Source organism: Benincasa hispida, chromosome 4 (genome assembly GCF_027475165.1).
Source record: "Benincasa hispida cultivar pf3 chromosome 4, pf3_genome.v1.1, whole genome shotgun sequence".
Taxonomy (NCBI): Eukaryota; Viridiplantae; Streptophyta; class Magnoliopsida; order Cucurbitales; family Cucurbitaceae; genus Benincasa; species Benincasa hispida.
Window position 1 is genome coordinate 11,060,337 of NC_143481.1, and position 16,394 is coordinate 11,076,730.

Consider the following 16,394-nt stretch of genomic DNA (forward strand, 5'->3'; position numbering starts at 1 on the left):
TGGATCTATGTTGCATTAATTTAATTTTAAGTTAATATCGAGAATGGAATTTAAATTCAGAGAAAATTGTTTTGATTTTTGGAATTTGAAGAGAAAAAGGAAAGAGTTTTAAGAATATATATATATATATATATGGAAGAAAATAATAAGATAAAAATAATTTAGTATAAAATAAAATAGTTTAAAATAAAGTAAAATAAAATTTTATTTATTTATTTAATTGATTATTTATCTCTCATTTTTCCCCTCTGGCATGAAAATCGAAGAGTCTTTCCCTTCAACCTCGCACGCGCCTCCTTCCCCTCTCCGAAAACCCTCGCCATCAGCTTCCCCCGCATCGCTAGCCGCCGCTCGTCCTCACTGTTGGTCACTCGTCGGTAGAGTGTCACCCCCGCAGAAGCCATTGCTCACGCCACACTGTTCGTCCGCCGCTCGCCTATCCAGCCGTGCGCGTCAGATCTGTATGACGTCAGACCGCCCAAAGTCACCGTGCGCTCTAGCCATCTTCGTCGCTCTGTCCACCTGCGTGTTTGAGACGTCGTCGACACCTTCCAGACGCCGTCAGTCGTTGCCACGTGTCAATTCGGCCGTCTGACATCACCTATTGCCATTCAGCCGCTGTTTGAGTCGAAACCTTTTGGGTGAGCTTTAGATTCCGGGCTTGGAAGTTTTGAGGTGACTTATCAAATGCAAGACCAATTTTGACAAAGGTTGTTAAATTGTGGTAAATTTTCCTCGGTAAGCAAATTGGGAACGTTTGGACTAAATTGAATTTAGACCCCAAAGGATTAATTTAAATTTTGGACTCTTCATTTTAGACCATGGCTGCTAAACTAAATTTAGTAATTTATGTTATAGGGTGAATTCAAATTTATTCAAAAGCTTTAAGGAGACTATTTTCATGGACTATTATTTGTGACCAAATTTGAGGTAAGTAATCCTACTACTGGAACCGACTTTATGTCGGGCTATAGATTTATGTTGAGGATTGTAAGACTAGTTACAAGGATAATTTTGATTGTTTTGAGATTTAATGGACTGTTTAGAAAATATATATGAGCATGTGATAATATGTCTGAAGCATTTTAATGTATGAGCATAATTTAAAATTTTATGAGGCATATTAAAAGTACGATTGGGCATGACCCTAAATTATGAGTTAAGCGACACTACTATGAAAATGTCTTAAAATTAGGTGAAAGTTGGAGCATTTTGTTGATGTGCATATTTATGTGATTTATTATGAAAGTGTGTAAGCTATATGATGTATTATGAAATTTCAAATATTTGATTGTTTACATGAGTTAGTGCATGAAAGTGATGTACTAGAGTGGATCCATTAATACTAGATTAATTACGTATGTTGAGATTAATTAACATGACCTTGATCAGAAGATTTTAGAGGATTCATGATTATGTGAATGTTATATGTAATATGAAGTTAGATGCAATCTCTTTTCCTTTCCAGACTATGTGACTGCATGAAAGTTATGCACGTCCAAGGATGCTAGTACATGAAAGAGATGTACTAGGGCTGGTGTATATGAAAGTGATACATACCTAGAGGGTACTGGGGGTGTACGTAAGAGGTGCACGCTCAATGGGTTATGTGTATACGAAAGAGGTGTATACATAACCATGTGTACGAAAGAGGTACATACTCAGTGGGTTATATGTATATGAAAGAGGTGTATACATAACACGTGTACAAAAGAGGTACATACTCAGTGAGTTAGGTGTATACTTAACCAGGTGTACGAAAGATGTACACATTCAGTGGGTTATGTGTATACGAAAGAGGTGTATACGTAACTATGTGTACGAAAGAGGTACACATTAAGTGGATTATGTGTATACGAAAGAGGTGTATGCATAACCATATATAGTAAGAGATTGTGTTTCCTTCGGGATTCACTAGAGGTTGTGGATCATACGGGACTTACTAGAAGTAGTAGGCATATTTAACTATAGTAGGATAAAAATTAGTTTTTCATGTATGTATGTGTCCCATGAGGACTAAAGCAGTTTATATGTTCCACCAGAGGTAGGTTGTAACGACTCGACTCCTTAGGACTTAAGTTAGGCCGTTACTAAACACATGCATGAGGGGAACTTAAAATGACACTCTATTGTGGTGAAATAAATGCTAATTAAATAAGGTAAATTTAAAAGACTTATGCATTTAATTTCAAATATTAAAAACAACGGTAGAGTACCCATAAATCATAAATGATAATAAATAAATCTAGAAGCGATTCTAAATAGTAAGTTTTAATCATCAACACTGAAAGCTAAGAAAAACATGAAAAGAAGTTTAAATCTCATGAGCGGAAGCATAAAATTGGTCCCAGTGGCTCGATCACGAATTTCGTTTGTCATTCGCCGGCGCGTCCCTACTCTTACCTAAAACATAAACATGAAAAGAAAGGGGTGAGTATAAAATACCCAGTAAGTAACCCCACTACTGGGGTCAGACTAGGCATTTGTGTCCTCTAGATGCCTACCTTTAGTGAAACATATAAACTACTCTAGTCACCATGGGACACATATATACAAAAGACCTATTTCTATCCTACTGTAGTTAAGTATGCCCACTACATCTAGTAAGTCCCGTAGGGCCCACTACCTCTAGTAAGTCTCGTAGGACCCACAACCTCTGGTGAATCCCGAAGAAAACACAATCTCTTACATACGCATGGTTATGCATACACCTCTTTCGTATACACATAAATCCACTTAATGTGTACCTCTTTCGTACACATGGTTACGTATACATCTCTTTCGTATACACATAACCCACTAAAGGTGTACCTCTTTCATACACCTGATTAAGTATACACCTCTTTCGTATACACCTAACCTATTAAGTATGTACCTCTTTTGTACATCTAGTTATGTATACACCTTTTTTCGTATACACATAACCCACTGAGTATGTACCTCTTTCGTACATCTAGTTATGTATATACCTCTTTCGTATACACATAACCCATTGAGTATGTACCTCTTTCGTACACCCCAGTACTTTCTAGGTATGTATCACTTTCATACACACCAACCCTAGTACATCTCTTTCATGAACTAGCGCCCTTGGACGTACATTACTTTCATGCAGTCATATAGTCTGAAAAGGAAAGGAGATTGCATCTAACTTCATATTACATATAACATTCACCTAATCATGAATTCTCTAAAATCTCCTCATCGCCAACCCTATGTTAATTAACCTCAACATATGTATTAAATCTAGTTTTAGATGGATCAACTATAGCACATCACTTTCATGCACTAATAACAATACAGTATTCGGGATTTCGTAATATATCATACAGTCTACACATTATCATAATAAATCGCATAACTATATAGATCAACAAATGTCTAATGCTTATTTAGCTTTAAGGCAATTCAATAGGAGTGCTACTTAACTCATCATTTAAGGGTCATGCTTAATCATCATTTAACATAACTCATAAAATTCCAAATCAAGCTCATACATAATCATATTTCGTTATGTTACCACATGCTCATATATCCTTTATAAGCAGTCCATCCAACCTCAACACAATCAAAATTATTCAAAGAAAAATTGCTGTAGGATCCTCAATGTTAAATCTACAGTGTATCGCCTGACACAAAAGCAATTCCAGTACTAAGATTACTTACTACAAAGTAAATCCAAATTAGTTCAAGCAAGCTTATCCTCTCATTGCCAAGCAAAGCCTTGAAGCGACACCTTAACAATTTTTTCGTCCAAATTGGTCTTAAACTTCAAATTTGGTGGGCCACCTCAAAATCCTCCCAAATCTTGATTCTAGAATCCCAACATTATGGGTTAATCAAACCATGCCAAAATCTTAGTTAACAATGAATCTCCAAAGTTTGAAAAAACACTTACCCACTCAGTCTCAACACTCAAAATGGACAAAACGGTGGCGAACGAAAAAGAGAGGTCTGGCGGTGCGTGGTCTCCGGCTGCAGTGCGACGAGCAATGGCCAGAAGAAACTTACGTGGTTGGGTGGCTAGGCGTCGAGTCTGTTGCTGCACCACAGATCTGACGGCTGGAAGACGGCGCGGTGTGCGGTGGTCAGAGGGTTGGATCGGCGGTGACTCAGACGGCTCCTGCTGGGCGAGCGGCGCGATGGGGGATCTGATAGTGAAGGAAGGTGGCGTGGCGGTCGTTCGGAATGGCAGTGAGGGGAGGCGACACGTGAAGACAGGAAGAAAATTTTCTGGGGAAGAGGGGGAGCCGTGCGTGAGGGAAATGGGGGGTGGGTTTTCTTTTTATTTAAAAATAATGATGATGATGATGATGACGACGACGACGACGACGACTAAAAAAGGAAATAATATAATTACATTTAAATCATTTTCTTAATCCACTTTATACTATTTATTTCTTTTCCTTTTTAAAAGAAAATTATTTTTTGTCATTAATTTTCAAATTGAATTCCAAAATTGAATAATTCTCACGTCAATACTTAAATTCCCACACTTATACTCCAAATCTAAAATTCCAAAAATGCCCTTCAATAACAAAATTTATTGAAATTATATAAAAAGTGAAAATTCGGGGTGTTACATAGGCATCTAGAGGACATAAATGCCTAGCTTGATCTCAGTAGTGGAGTTACTTACTGAGTATTTTATACTCACCCCCTCTCATGTTTATGTTTCAGGTAAGTGTAGGGACGCGCCGACGAATGATAAGCGGAATCCGTGATCGAGCCACTGGGACCAGTTTTATGCTTTCGCTATTGAGATTTAGATTTTTTTTCATGTTTTTTTTAACTTTCAGTTTTGATGTTTGAAGCTTACTACTAAGAATTGTTTTCAGACTTATTTATTATTATTTATGATTTATGGGTACCCTATTGTTTGTTTTTAATATTTGAATTTAATGAAGGACTTTTGAATTTACCTTATTTATTTAGCATTTATTTCACCATAAACGGGTGTCATTTTAAGTTCCATGCATGCATGTCTTGAGTTCTAGGGGGTCGGGTTGTTACATGGTATATTTGTAGCATCTTTGGTTGATTTTGTAGCTATACGTCGATCCATTTCCTCTCTTCCCTTCTCTAATTCTTCTATAGCTGTCCCCAACTATCAACAATAAATAATTAGTTTAGTCAGTATAATATTGTTATTTATTTATAGAATATCATTTATATACAATTACACTTTAATTATAAAAGCTTACATGTCGTAAGATGATTTGTGTTGATTTCAAGTTTGGGTCAATCATATCCGACTTCTTTTGACCTTTTATTTTCAACAAATGAAAATTATATGTTAGTAGGGTACAAAGTCTACAAGTTTAATACAGTGCTCCATTATACTTTACATGTTTATTCTTGTGGGCTATCGAGGCTTGCACCTCAATCGATGAATGAAATCTACTGGTTGCACAAGTTGATGGTTGAACAATTGCATCCTATCAGTAGGTAAATCAATTTTTTTTTTTAATATTAATTTTAAAATTTCATTAGTTTTGCTTTCTCTTTTACCATCATTTTAATAACAAAAACAAGATATTGTTTTTTAAAAAAATTCATAGTTTCGGTTGATGATCCCTTAAAAATCGGACAGAATCTTTTTTTCTAAAATCAAAACAAATATTGGGTATTTTGAATATAAAAAATCTTGCATGCAGTGAAGAGTATGTATATCGGACTTTTTGTTTTAGCATGGAAGATTTCAAGAACAGAGAGTTGTTGTTGAAACCCTAATCCATTAATTTGTTCAGTTTGAATACCATATACGGTCAGAACACCTCCTATCTACGGTCGGAGTAGGAGCAACTCCAAGAGAATGATTGAATGAAGGACAGTCGGAGAACCTAAGGACTTCCAAGAGCAGAAGTTTGAAGATGGAAAAGCTGAAGCACTTCCCATCGACGACTAGAGCAAGAGCAACTCGAAGAGAATGATTGCATGAAGAACGGTCGAAGCCCCTATGGACCTCCAAGAGCAGAAGCTTGAAGATGAAAAGATTGGGAAGGGGAAAAGTTAGGATGAGGAAGAGGGAAAGTTTCTGGGAAGAGAAAATGACAAAAGGAAAAGTTGAGGGTAGGTTAGGTTTCTGGGAAGATGAGTTTTAAAAGCATGTTGGTGCTTTTGGGGTGGGTATAATTAGAGTGTATCTAATTTTTTATCTTATCAAGTATTGTATCTATATGGTAGGGATAGTTTGAACTTTTAAATTATTTATTATTATTTTTTATTTTAGCTTGCTATATTTTAAATGAAAAGTAAATTTGTTAATAGTTCAAATCAAAAGTTAAATTATGCTATTTTCCATCGTTACTCAATCACCATAAAGTCATCTATAGGTTTGAATTGACGGTCGTTATCATAGTTTGTCGAAAGGGATTGATCCAAATTGTAGCCCAAGCGGTGCCTTCATCTCCCATTGTCAATAAAATTTTATGTCATCATTCGAAAGAGAGAAAAAAACAATTCTGACCCATGAATTTATCAAGTTGTATTGATTTTCCCACAGAAATTTCATTTTTCTCCAATTACACTCAAATTTAGATAACTATTTGCACTCTTAATCTTAAACTTTAAAAGTATAGCTATTTTGATCTTTCAATTAGTTTTTAGTCTAAGTATGTGTGTTCAATAAATTATGAAATATACGTACGATATTAAATTATAATTCTTAATTCAATCTTTTTTTTTTAAGAGAAAAATAGTATTAGCGCTAATCAATTTTTTTTTGAATTTTTTTTAGATTTTGACAAAAAGTATTCGATAGTGCATTGGTCAAAGTTATTATTATGTAAAATTTTATTATACCGATATTAATAAGTTTATAAATATTTTTACATTTTTGCGTTAAAATTAGTGAAAATCAAATTGAAGATAAAAATTACAATATTTGTTTAAGTTCATGGTCAGCTTGATGAAAATGAAAATTTAATATAAAAACAATTTTTTTTTTGGAAAACATATTAAAACTAAGTTAAAATAATGTGATAGAAATTTTTTATCTTTAAAAAATGCTTTCAAGACAATTACGAGAGTGAGATTTAAACACAGTTACTGTGCTTGTTTTGTCAATAATATGATATAATTTGATGAAAATAATATAATTAGAAAAGTTCTAAGACAAAAATATCCAATTAATAAAGGACATAGGAGCAAAAGAAAATGTGAGAAATTTTTGCAATATTGGGCGTGGCCCACAAAAGTTTTTGCATTGGGCTAATTTTAGGAACAGTTATGAATTGGTTTGGGCCAGCGGGAAATATGGAAGGCGCGTATTGAAGGCATTCGTTACTTTGCATTTACGATACCAACAGTTTATTTGATTAATTTCTTTTTCTTCGTCGGATCTCAACTCACCCGTACGAACGAACTCAGAATTTGGAAGCTGTATGTGGATGCAACTCCACTCTCGCTTTCAGTGAAACCACCCATTCAGAAATGGAGGACGCCTACGCCAGATCTATCACTGAGGTTTGCATTGCTCTTTCACTTACCTTGTTTCTCTTCCGCTTCCTTGCATGCGAGTTTCCATCAAATTCTACGATTCAACTTTACATCACTGCTTAGGAGCTCTGGAAGAAAGTTAGACAGTTTAATTCGGAGTGTGGAATAAGAACCATTTGATATTTTATTGAGCTGTGTGTATAAATTCGCTTATTGATTCGAATTTATTGCTATCTCCAGTGGACAATTATCGTGCAGTTTCTCCTTTAGCTGCTTGAACTGTTAGTGCATTTTTGTGTTTGATATTTTATATTCGTATTTGTGAATTTCAACAGGTCTTGGATTTCTTTGGGGTTGACCCATCACAAGGTCTCACAGATGATCAGGTACTAGGAATTTTGTGGGTCAGGCTAGAATATTGATTGATGTTCATCCAATTTAAAAATTTTAAGCTGCTGCAAACTCTGTGTTGGTTTCATTTTGTGCAATTTTTTTTTTTTTTTTTTTTTTTTTTTGGCATTTCAGGTTTTACATCATGCTAAACTTTATGGAAAAAACTGTAAGTTTCTGACTCTTGAATTTAGACTAGAGTGTTTATACTTCCATATTTGATCCTTTGATTATTTCCTCACCAATTAACTTATAAATTTGGGTTGATTGTTATCAAATATGCATGTTATTTCATACGGTTGGTAGTTAACTTGGTGAAAAGTGAAGGCAAAATGTTTGCTGTATCGAGTACAGTTTTATTTAGATGGACAGTTCTTTTGGTGAAATGAGGTAAAGAAAACTAAAATAAGTGTTCTGCCACCAACTTTTGTTAGTTTGAGTCCTAAATACTCCCCTAGCTGTATTTACTTTTCAGGATAGCCAGTGCCACAAAGCGGGTTTCCATCATTCTATGTAGTGCATTCTATTGATGAATGGGGGATTTCTCAATTCAGTTCAATTTTAATCTTAAGAATAAGTTGTAAGAATAAGTTGAGAAAAAAGTTTTCTACTGTGGCATACAGAATTAGTATGATCTATAACGATGTTTGACTGTCCAGTAACCATTATACAGGGTTTTGATGATTTTGATGGTTTTGATCCAACTAGGTTTTCATTGAAACATCTATTTTCTAAAACAGCATTACATTACGTGCATAACCATGGTTCTCACAGTTTTAAGTATAAAGTGGTTGGAATCCAGATGAAGGGATTTTTTTTTTTAACCATACGTGTTATAAGTTTGGAAGTAGAACACATGGAAAACTACGGAATCATACTTTTAATGGCATATAATTAATTTCTTAAATAAAAAGTGCGTGCATATGCATGTGAGGTAGCATCCCCTTGATAACCTATTCCTGTTCTGTTGTTTGATTTGCTTTCAATTAGTCACTTATCTATCCATATCTTTATCTATTAAGTGTAAGTAACATATAATAATTCATTAACTGCTTTCTTTAATGTTTTTTTTTTTCCTCTTGAATTGCATGATCCATCATCGATTCCAGTGGTACCCGAGGAGAAAAGTAAGTAATGGACTTATTGGCTCCTTTATCTACACACTTTTGCCTTGCATTGCTTTCACCTTTCGTGTGAAATCATGTTTATTTATCACTATTTTGAGGAAATATAAGAAATCTTATTTATTCATTCTTATTATTATGTTTTGTAACAGTTCTCTACAATCGATCAAAAGTTCTCAAGTCTACCAAGTCCTAAATATTCAGTGATTTAAACGTTTCTAGTCCAATGAAAGACAGTTTCTCATAAAAAAGGGAAAAAATTTTAGCCCAAAACTCTATAAAAACTTAGATTCAACGCTGTAAGGCATGCTTAATTTTTTTTAGACACCCCAGTAATGTCTGTTACCACCACTTTTATCAATTTTACTATCTTAATATGATTGCCATCTTGCCCAACTCTAATTTCTGAATCTAGCAACCAACAGGATATAACGGCTGTTTTAGGAAATTTGAATGTATTTTCATGTTAATTTCTCTCCTACCACCGTTGCCTTCCAAATTTGTGATCTCCTGTAATAATTAATTTATAACGGAAGAAAATAATGAAGAAATTTTAGATCCTTAGTAAGTCGGTGTGTTTTCCCCTCTTCTAATGTGAGCTTAGCATGACAGGAACATTTTCATGCTTGTATGCAAAAACTTGTTTCTCATGTTTTCAGGGGCCCCATTTTGGAAATTGGTTTTGAAGCAGTTCGATGATTTACTAGTGAAGATATTAATTGTCGCGGCAGTTGTTTCTTTCCTTTTAGCTTTGATAAATGGAGAGACAGGTGTAACGGCATTTATGGAGCCTTCTGTAAGCTATAATTTCTAGCATCTCTTATTTATTCTTGTCTGTCATATTAATATTTGGTTTAATGCTTTCATTTTTTAGCTGTATTTTTCCTTATTTCTTATGCACATTGTTTAGTTCTTTATTTGCACTCCAGCTTTCGTCTGTCTTTTCTCATTCATTATGGTTGTGTGGATAAGAAACTAAAACAGACGAAAGCAGGGAGTTCTTTCAGACGTTTGGTTTTCCGTTAGCTTAGCACCCGGATACTTGTGAGATGATCCGGGAGTTCCTCATCCATCCATCATTTCATGAGAATGGTCCTTTTTTATGACTTGCCGAGGGTGTGCTATTATGTGGGATATTTGGGGTGAGTGGAATATTTGAGTGTTCAGAGAGTTGGAAAGGATCCTAGTGAGTAGTGACATTTGATCCTTTATTAGATTTCGTATTTTTCTCTAAGCTTTGATTTTGAAGACCTTTTGTAATCTCTATAGGATTATTGCTAGATCCCCTTTCTTAATTGTGCTTCCTTTTGGTGGGCTTGATTTTTTGTATACCTCTGTATTTTTTCATTTTTTTCGATGAAAGTTCTTATAAAAAAAGTGGGAACGTAAATAAACAAGGGAAGGAAGATTAGACACTTCTGCAACCCCCAAAGAAGATAACAGGGATCATTCTTGGTTAGCATTGATAAAGAATGAGTAAAATAAATGAATAAAATTTAACACTTTGAGGGGCCATTCCTAAATGACTGGCTCCATTAGCAGGCGACAGAACATGTGCTCCAAAAAAAGAACAAAAGAAAAAGAAAAATCATCAGTGTGAATTATTGAGTGGTCTGTATTACTCAGGCTTTTAGGCGTGTGAATTACTTTGTAACTTCTTTTTTCTTATCAGTTTTGCCCTGATTGAGAAAAAAAAAAAAAAATACTGATTTATGTATCACTTATAGGATGGGGCATTTATTTATTGCTTATATTTCTTTTTCTTCTTGAACAGGTAATTCTAATGATATTGGCTGCAAACGCAGCAGTAGGGGTGATTACAGAAACGAATGCTGAAAAGGCTCTTGTGGTTAGTTCTATAACGTTTGAATGAAACCACGTGTTTGTGTAATCTCGTGCCATGGTTTGGGATATTGTCATATTGAGTTATCTGAAGTTCCATTCATAAGATATATTTCTATTTTCAGTTTCACAATAAGGTTATCTTGATCAAAATTTTATATTTATTAGAGTAGTTTTCTATTTTCAGCTACATGACAAGGATAACTTGATCATAATTTTATATCGGATTGTTTAGTTCATATTGTAACGAAAAACAACAAATCGAAGAGCACGGAATGTGGAAACAAAAGAGAAAATATTGCACGGAGGATCATGTGTTTCAACTAAGTTCTACATTCATTGAAGTGGAAACAATGCAAGTATTTATAGGAAAAATAAGAAACTACCTACTAATGCATTATCCTTAAATTTCTACCACTAGTCTAGAAAATCTCCCTTGATCAATCTACTACATCATTATACCGATCTCCTCCAATTTAGGAGGCACTACCCTAAATAAAAACTTTTAACTTCAATTAAAGGAAAAACTAATTTAATTATTAACTTACAAAATAAGTTTGCACTAATTTTTGACACTCCCCCTTAATGCAAACAAACAATTAACAACACCAAGTGCGCTATTGAATTCTTCAAACTTGACTTTACCAAGAGTGTTGGTAAATATATCAACAACTTGCTCCTTGGAATGTATCTTCTCCAATCGGATGTCTTGCGTCAAGATTTTCTCTCGAACAAAATGAAAATGTGTTTCAATGTGCTTTGTACGAGCATGAAACACTGGATTTCCTGCAAGCTTGATTGCACTTTCATTATTACAAAAAATGGAAATTGGATGGTTTAAACTGGAAGATATTTAAAAACTGAGATCCATCTCAAAACCAAGTGGCAAGTCCATAAATACCTCTTCTACAAGATCCCCATTGAGAAAGACATTCTTTACATCAAGTTGATAAAGAAGCCAATCAAAATTGATTGCAACAGACAATAGGATTCTGATAGAATTACTTTTAGCAACTAGAGCAAATGTTTCTTCATAAACAATTCCATAGGTCTGAGTGAACCCCTTGGCAACCAATCCGACCTTGTGCCTTTCAATACTACCACCAGCTTTACATTTTACAATGAACACACATTTGCATCTACTGTTTTCTTATCTTTTAATAGTTCAACTATGTCCCATATGCAATGTTGTTTCAGCGCATTAATCTCTTCCATCACTGCTAAATTCCAATTCTAATCATTTAAGGCCTTCTGTATATTCCTTGGAACAAATAGGTTGGTTATTTTGGATGTGAAGGCTTTATGACAATCAATCTATGATAAGAAAGATAGTTTGCAATGGGATATTTGGTACATTTACAAGTACCTTTCTTATGGGCAATTGGAGTATCAAGATCAGAGACATCAGGTAAAGGATTATGAGGAGATGAAGAACAAGGAGGAATAGGAGTAGAGTGTCTAGTACCTGGATCTTCAAAATCATTCATCGGAGCATTAAATTGGTTTTGTGATACGTCAATTGTCTGATCTCGATCTCTTCGAGTCAAGTTTCTTCTAGTATAAACCTGAAGTTCAGGATTTCGACTTGTTAAGTCAGTTTGTAGTGTTTCTCCCATTGAAAAACTTCCCACACTTGGCATCGAAGGACTAGAACTCATAATTTCAGAGCCAATGATGTTTGAGAGAGGTGAAGTGTTCCAAAAATTATCTTCAAGGTTTGATGTCTCCCCCTGAAGAGAATTTGGGCTACAAATGATTGATTTCTAAAAAAGACACACCCATACTCTCAAAGTACTTGTTAGTCAAAGGATCAAAACATTTGTAATCCTTCTTTGACGGCGGCGGTAGCGACAAGGCTAGGTTTTTTTTTTTAGGTTTTTAGAAAATTAGGGTTTTGGAGTTTTTTTGGGTTTCAAAATACTTGCTTCTCTGATACCATGCCGAAAAATATTGATTTCTCTCTTATTTCTCTTAGGATGAAAGAGTTTCTTAAATAGAGGAACATCTCATTACAAATAAGGAAAAAAAATAAAATACAACAAATATAATACAATAAATACAATGGAGAATTTCAAAGGAAATACTCAACACATTCCTCACATCTAACTACCACAAATTTCCAAATCTTTGCAAGCAACTAATGATTAATTGTCTGGATGGTTACCATTTTAGCAACAAGCTTAGATGTCTCTTCATAGTCTAAAGCATTTGCTGTGAAAAACCACGAGCCACAAGACGAGCTTTATACCTGTCAATAGTACCATCAGGCTTTTTCTTTAACTTGTAAACCCATTTACGAGTAATTAACTCGACATTCTTTGGCTTTGGAACAAGTTTGGACCTGTTTATGAGCTACTCCGGACCTGTTTTTGTAAACCCATTTACGAGCTACTCTGGACCTGTTTTTGTTGTTGCTTTGGTCATATTCAGCTGGTGGTAGACGTCGATTTGGAAAGAACCAAATTTTTATTGGAAGCCTTGTTTAGTTCAGCTTTTCAGCGGATTTTTTAGAAGTTGTGCAGTCTATTGAGTCTGATTTCGTGGGTTTAGATTAAGTTTTGCAACTCCACATTTGTTATTCACAGATGGCTGAACAAGACCATGTAGTGATGTCTACCGTGGTTCAATTGTGGTTTCAATCCATCCATGGCATGTTTAAAGAGCATCTTCTTCATCATTTGCACATGTCCCTATTACAACCATTACTAATTCAGGTAACATGAGTCATTGTCTTCTTTCATCCTTTACGCAATGGGTCATAGACTCTGGTGCTCTGCTCATACGACAGATAATCCCAACTTATTTTCCACCCCTTTGTCTTTTACATCCCTCCTCAGTGTTACCTTAGCAAATGGATCAAAATCTTCTATTCTTGGATTTAGCACTGTAACTCTCACTCTATCCCTTTCTCTGGCATCCGTCCTACATTTACCTAAGTTTTCGTTTAACTTGATCTCTATTATCAAAATCTTCTATGCTTGTTCCAGGATCTTGTGACGAAGAAGATTATTGGGAAATGACATGAATCTGGAGGATTTTATATTTTTGATTACCCGATATTGACATCAACAACTGTTGCTTGTTTTGCCATTGTTTCTTTGTATGATGCCCATTGTCGTCTTGGTCACCCCTCTCTTTCAGTCTTAGAAAAGCTTTGTCCTCAGTTTTATAATTTGGCCTCGTTAGATTGTGATTCATGCCAGTTTGCCAAACTTCATTGTATTAGCTCATGCCCTAGAATTGATAATCGAGCCACTTCTCCTTTCGAATTAGTTCATTCTGATATTTGGGGTCCTTGTCTAGTTGTATCAAAAACTAGTTTTCAGTATTTCGTTACCTTCGTTGATGATTACTCTCGCCTGACTTGGATATACTTTGTGAAGAATCGTTTTAAGTTACTTTCTCACTTTTGTAATTTTCATGCTAAGATTTGAACCCAGTTTGGTATTCCCTTTAAAGTGTTGAGAATTGACAATGTTGGTGAATATTTTTCAGAAACACTTAACATCGTATCTAAATAAGCATGGAATTATTCAGCATTATTCTTTCAAATGGATGTTCCAAAGCAGTTTTGGGTTGATGCAATTTCAACGACTTGTTTTTTGATTAATCGCATGCCTTCATCAGTTCTTAAAGGTCAGATTCCATATGATGTTCTATTTCCCACAAAAGCTTTGTTTCCTATTGAGTCAAAAATCTTTGGTTATACTTGTTTTTGCCTAATTTGACCAAATTAGATCCTAAATCCTTGAAGTGCATTTTCTTAGGCTATTCTCGTGCTAAAAAAGGATACAAATGTTATTATCCTAATTTGAACAGATATCTCGTATCTTGTGACGTTACTTTCTTTGAGGACAAACCTCACACTCCATATTTGTCTAGTACGAGTCAGGGGGAGGACGATGATCTCTTTATATATACCATTCAGTCTCCCACACCCAATCTGAATCCATCTCCTTCGACATCTATCCCTCCTTGTCCACCTATTATTAAACAAGTCTAATCTCGACGACAACAACCTCTGGATGATTGTCCTATTTCAGGAGATTTTTCGTCATCAGATCCAGGACTGAGTGATGACCTTTCTATTGCTCTTCGTAAAGGTGAACGTTCTCGTACTTTCCCCATTTCTTCTTTTGTCTCTTATGACCACTTATCTCTTGATTCTATCTCGATCCCCGAAACTATTCATGAAGCTTTGTCCCATCCTAGTTGGGCCAGTGCCATGATAGAGATAAATGCCATACATGATAATGGTACATGGGATTTAGTATCTCTTCCTACAGGAAAGAAGGCAATTGGATGCAAATGGGTGTTTACAACTAAGGTCAACCCTGATGGATCAGTTGCTTGGTTAAAAGCGCGCGTGGTTGCCAAAGGCTATGCTCAAACATATGGACTTGATTATTTTAATACTTTTTCTCTTGTTGCAAAACTAAATTTTGTTAGATTATTTATTTCCATGGCAGCATCTCACGGTTCACTTTTGCATCAGCTTGACATTAAAAGTGCCTTTCTCTATAGTGATCTTCAGGAGGAAGTGTATATGGAGCAACCACTTGGATTTGTTGCTCAGGGGAGAAGGAAAAAGTGTGTTGCTTTTGCAAATCGTTGTATGGGTTGAAACAAAGTTCACGAGCATGGTTTGGAAAATTTAGTCAGGCACTTGAGCAATTTGGAATGAAGAAAAACAGGTTAGATCATTCTGTCTTCTATCAATGATCTAAGGATGGTATTATTTTACTCGTATATGTTGATGATATCGTCATTACTGGGAGTGATACATTTCTCTTAAAACATTTCTCCAAGGTCAATTTCAAATGATGCCTATTTGTTTAAAATTGGGTGCCAAGCCATGTAGTACTCCAATGATGCCTGATCGTCAATTTACAAAAGACGGAGAACCATTTAAAGATCCTGAGAGATATAGAAGATTGGTTGGAAAGTTGAATTATCTTATAGTAACACGACCAGACGCGGTAAGCATTGTGAGTCAAAACTTCATCTACAGTTGATCATTGGGCTGCAGTGCAATAGATTCTATGTTATTTGAAGGCTGCACCTGGACATGGAATCATATATAAAGACCATGGTCATATGAAGATGGAGTGTTTCTCAGATGCTGATTGGGTAGGATCAAAAGAAGACAGAAGATCAACTTCTAGCTATTGTGTTTCTGTAGGAGGCATGATGGAGGGCTATCTTAGTCAAACTATGTCATCTTTTATAATTGTTCTATTGTTTAATTTTTATTTTAGTTTAGGTGTGATAAATCCCTTCTACTTTGGGTCTATTTAAAGGGGCCTAGGTTTAGAATTAGTTAATTAGGTGTGTAACAACATTTCCCTTTGGGGAGATGAAATTTTTAATTAATGGGATTTTTCAAAATGCTCTCTCCTCTTCCTCTCCCTCCTCCCGCTTTCCCCCTTCCGACCACCCCACCGGAGCCCACCATGCCTTCCTCAGCCTTCCCTCTCTGACCGCCTCTTCCTCCCCTTCCCTTCCGTTCTCCCTCCGACCCCTTCCTCTCCCCTAACCTCTTTTCCTCCCCTGTTTCAGCCCTGCTCTCCAGCCTTGGCTTTGCCATACCAAACCACA

General features: G+C 35.4%; 2 protein-coding genes across 4 annotated transcripts in view; both read left to right on the forward strand.

Moving 5' to 3' along the window:
- The first annotated feature begins 248 nt into the window (after positions 1-248).
- LOC120076472 (uncharacterized) lies at positions 249-4,926 on the forward strand. 2 transcript variants are annotated; one of them, XR_005481554.2, is made up of 3 exons: positions 249-738; positions 859-930; positions 4,681-4,926. XR_005481554.2 is itself a non-coding variant. In XM_090313058.1 (2 exons), the coding sequence occupies exons 1-2, from the start codon at positions 3,921-3,923 to the stop codon at positions 4,722-4,724; spliced, it is 396 nt and encodes a 131-aa protein (XP_090169184.1). In that variant the 5' UTR covers positions 1,981-3,920; the 3' UTR covers positions 4,725-4,926. The 2 variants fall into 2 exon arrangements, 1 of the variants encoding a protein (XP_090169184.1); XM_090313058.1 differs by lacking the exons at positions 249-738; positions 859-930 and adding an exon at positions 1,981-4,272.
- Positions 4,927-7,259: 2,333 nt separating this feature from the next.
- The window catches only part of ECA3 (endoplasmic reticulum-type calcium-transporting ATPase 3), a 42,847-nt gene continuing 33,712 nt past the window's right edge, over positions 7,260-16,394 (forward strand). Inside the window, exons 1-6 of one of the 2 annotated variants that reach the window (XM_039030315.2) lie at positions 7,260-7,467; positions 7,776-7,826; positions 7,966-7,999; positions 8,940-8,957; positions 9,614-9,750; positions 10,729-10,803. In XM_039030315.2, coding sequence (XP_038886243.2) covers positions 7,435-7,467; positions 7,776-7,826; positions 7,966-7,999; positions 8,940-8,957; positions 9,614-9,750; positions 10,729-10,803 — 348 coding nt within the window. In that variant the 5' untranslated portion in view covers positions 7,260-7,434. Of the gene's footprint in view, positions 7,468-7,775; positions 7,827-7,965; positions 8,000-8,939; positions 8,958-9,613; positions 9,751-10,728; positions 10,804-15,413; positions 15,491-16,394 lie in introns of those variants that run through there. The other variant, XM_039030316.2, reaches the window with a different exon arrangement.